This window comes from Austrofundulus limnaeus, unplaced genomic scaffold (assembly GCF_001266775.1).
Source record: "Austrofundulus limnaeus strain Quisiro unplaced genomic scaffold, Austrofundulus_limnaeus-1.0 Scaffold15, whole genome shotgun sequence".
NCBI lineage: Eukaryota > Metazoa > Chordata > Actinopteri > Cyprinodontiformes > Rivulidae > Austrofundulus > Austrofundulus limnaeus.
Window position 1 is genome coordinate 1,541,288 of NW_013952417.1, and position 3,503 is coordinate 1,544,790.

The 3,503-nt window shown below is 42.6% G+C and overlaps 1 protein-coding gene across 2 annotated transcripts in view; it reads left to right on the forward strand.

The window, feature by feature from the left end:
- The window catches only part of LOC106513817 (uncharacterized), a 15,610-nt gene that overhangs the window by 10,504 nt on the left and 1,603 nt on the right, over positions 1-3,503 (forward strand). For both annotated transcript variants that reach the window (XM_014002827.1, XM_014002828.1), the window contains one exon: positions 188-372. In XM_014002827.1, coding sequence (XP_013858281.1) covers positions 188-372 — 185 coding nt within the window. The remainder of the gene's footprint in view (positions 1-187; positions 373-3,503) is intronic.

Consider the following 3,503-nt stretch of genomic DNA (forward strand, 5'->3'; position numbering starts at 1 on the left):
TTTTTTTTTTTTTGTAAAAAGTAACAAACTCAAGACAGATTCTATATTGACAGTGACACGTGTAAAAAATCTGTATTCTGTACAAATATTTTAAATGAAATATTAAAAATATATTCTCAAACGCGCTAAGCAAATTTATAATTGCCATTTTAACTGAAAGTAACTTGGAACTTCATTGTCTTTACAGGCAACAATCATTGAGGAACAGACGAGGGGCTTCATTCAGTCCAGGCAACGGTTGAAACAAGAAACAGGAAGAATAACAGCTTCAACACTGAAATCAGTCTGCCAGACAAAACTTGCTGACCCTCCTCTGAGTCTGATCAGAACCATCTGCTATCCAGATATGACATGTTCAACTGAAACAACTAAGTATGAGTCTTTTATAAGGTTTTAAACCTAAACTTGGCAGAAAATGTTACAAAAATATTGTTTGGTTAATTGTTTTTTTAATGTAACAATACTTCTAAGCAGTAAAGCTGCTGGAAAACTTGTGTATTTATAACTCATCCCACATTTATGATGAAAATGCTTTTAAGTATTAAGTAACAGAGGTATATTCATAGGTTGCAAGTCACCTTGGTCCAGGACTGAGATGTATTCTGGTTGCCTCTGTCCATTCAGAGGACACCCCAAACAGACATGAGGGATCTATAAGAGCCCAAGTCTGGTGTGCCATTGTGCTGCTGAGCGAGGTAGTAGCAGAGCTCTGGGCCAGCAGATGGTGGGGGCAACACGGTGCCGCGGCTAAGTAATGTCATAAACTGATGACAATGTGAGATTGTCCGCTCATAACAACAATTCTGTCTGAATTCAGGGGCTGCATCTTTGGAAGGCCACATTTGTATGCCGATTATGTCATAACACAGAGGCTAGCCCTGTCTGAGTTCAAAGGCTCCTCGAAATGAGGCAGACAAATTCATCCTTCTTTTGCCCAGATTTGAAGGATGTGTCCTGTGCGTCCTTCATAGCCTACTCAATCCCATTATTTATTTTATTTATCTATTTACCGTTATTTAACCAGGCAAGTCCCATTGAGATCTCAGATCTCTTTTTCAAGGGCGGCCTGGGCCTGAAGGCAACCTGTTGTACATGTTTTTGGGGGTGGGGGGGAAACCGGAGTACCCGGAGAAAACCCACGCAAGCACGAGGAGAACATGCAAACTCCGCACAGAAAACCCCAGGTCCAAACCGGAGATCGAACCCAGGACCTTCTTGCTGTGAGGCGTTGGTGCTAACCACTGAGCCATTGTGCTAATGAATGAACCAATTGACGGACCAAACTTTGGTCATACCCCAAGTGGGGGGTTTTGTTCACGAATGAGGGAAGTATGGAGCAGGAGATCAATAGTTTCTGCGTCTGCAGTGAAACAGGCGCTGTACCAATCCATCATGGTAAATCAAGAAGTGATCCAAAAGGCGAAGCTCTCGATTTATTAGCTGGTCTTCATTACTACCCTGATCCATGGTCACGAGCTTTAGGTAGTGACCAAAAGAACAAGATCGCGGATACAAGCGGCCGAATGAGTTTCCTCCGCAGGGTGTCTGAGCTCTCCCTTAAAGATAGGATGAGAAGCTTGGTCATCCGGGAGAGACTCAAATTAGAGCCGCTGCTCCTCCACGTCGAGAGGAGCCAGTTGAGGTGGCTCGGGTATCGGGCCCTGCATGTTTTCCTGGTTTCTCTGCTCCAACACACCTGATTTGAATGAATGGGTGATTATCAGGCTCTTGCAGAACTTGAAAGAGCCATTTTGGAGCAGGGATAAAAGTAAAACATGCAGGGCTGCAGCCCTCGACAACCAGAATAGCTCACCTTTGGCTTATATACTGAGGTTGAAAGAGTTAGCTGGTAATGTTGATGTTTATCATAACCTGGCCTGCTGCAACATTCCTGCAGCGCTGCAAGCTAACTGTTAGACTGTTTTGGCTACTATCTATTGTAAATAGCTTTTTTTTTTTTTTTTTTGCTATCACTGGTAATACTGTGACCGCCACTATCTTTGTTGWGTAATTATTAAAAATAAAACAAATCAAGCAGAGGTACTTACTTGTCAAGCATAAATATGGCTGACTCYCCATCAGTTTTGAATCCTTCCAGTATGCGTAGCTCCCTCCACTTCTGAAAAAGCCACTCTGATGTTTACTCTCATTTTATTCCGGGTTCGATGTAATTCTTTCTTTTTAACTTGGATTTCGTCCTGGGTCTTTTTCTGATTACCTGTCTTTGTTTTCTGAACAGGCAGCACTCGAGAAATTGGCATTTTTCCTGTAACATTAGCTTATTTTCTGCTCACACACTGTAGCACACACTGCAAACTCGCGTTTGCATAAGTGTGTGCGCTGCGGGTCAGGGGAAGGGTGTGAGCAGCTTGTTCACAAGCTTGATTGACACCAGTAAGTCCCCCAGGCTCTAATAGCCTATATGCCATGYACTTCTGGGCCAGCACTGGATGCCATTCCCAACACTTCCGGTTCACAGTCAACACAGTGTTAGTGAAAGATTTTTTCACCCGACAACGACTCTTAATGATCTCCACAGTACAGAATTAACATATTACATGTACCAGCATTAACACAGGAGACGTACAGGTCCAGCCAAGTGGAAAAAAAAATCACTCCAAAGTGGATTAAAGCAATAAAAACAAAGGAAAGACGTTCGTGTTTATGGTTCCAGAATTTAACCTTTTTTGCTATTCTGTGGCTGCTTGTTCTGTGAATTTTTCACGTAGAGCTGTGACACTTATATTGGTTGGAAAGAGCAGAGTCTGGGCTTTAAATCGATGGGCTACTTGTATGGTTTGGATCGTTTTCCCCGAAGTTAGTGAACTGAAAACGTAATGATTATCAGGCAGAGGTTCTGCTGCTCTCGGTGCTCGGTGGGAGGGGGGTGCGCTCGTCGCTCGGCTTTAGTCTACACTGTAATATACTGTACACTCTAACAAGTTTTACTTTTGCATAAAACTCATGACAAGGTCGCATAAAAACATTTCATATAACACAAACGTGCACGCACACACACCTGCCTTTACCAGCTGCTGTGTTAGCTTCCAGCTAGCTGTCGTATGGAGGTGGTCTTTCCTCTCTCGGTCTTGGCAGTAAAATGGGATAAATGTACATTTCTCTTTTGTAACCTCCATCTTCTCATTTCTGATGCTGGCTCTTGAATATCCTCAGGTTAGAAATGCTGATTACAAACTCAAGCGTGAGCTTTTAAAGATAAGTGTTCCCTGTAATGCTATGATCCACTGCTGTTACCTCCTCATCAAGAGGAAAAAGGATAAAAACTAACTACTCGATCGTATCTGCTGCTTAGTGGACACAACGGCACACAACAGAACTCATGTTTTATACCAGTAGATCACAGATGCTTTAACTTTTGGCTACGGTGCGCAGCGCTGCGCTGTGTCTTCTGAATAAATGAAAATGATTTAACACAGTTGTTTATACTTTTAGCAGCTCTTTTTATCCCACAGCTGACCTGCTAAAAATGACAAATTTTCTTT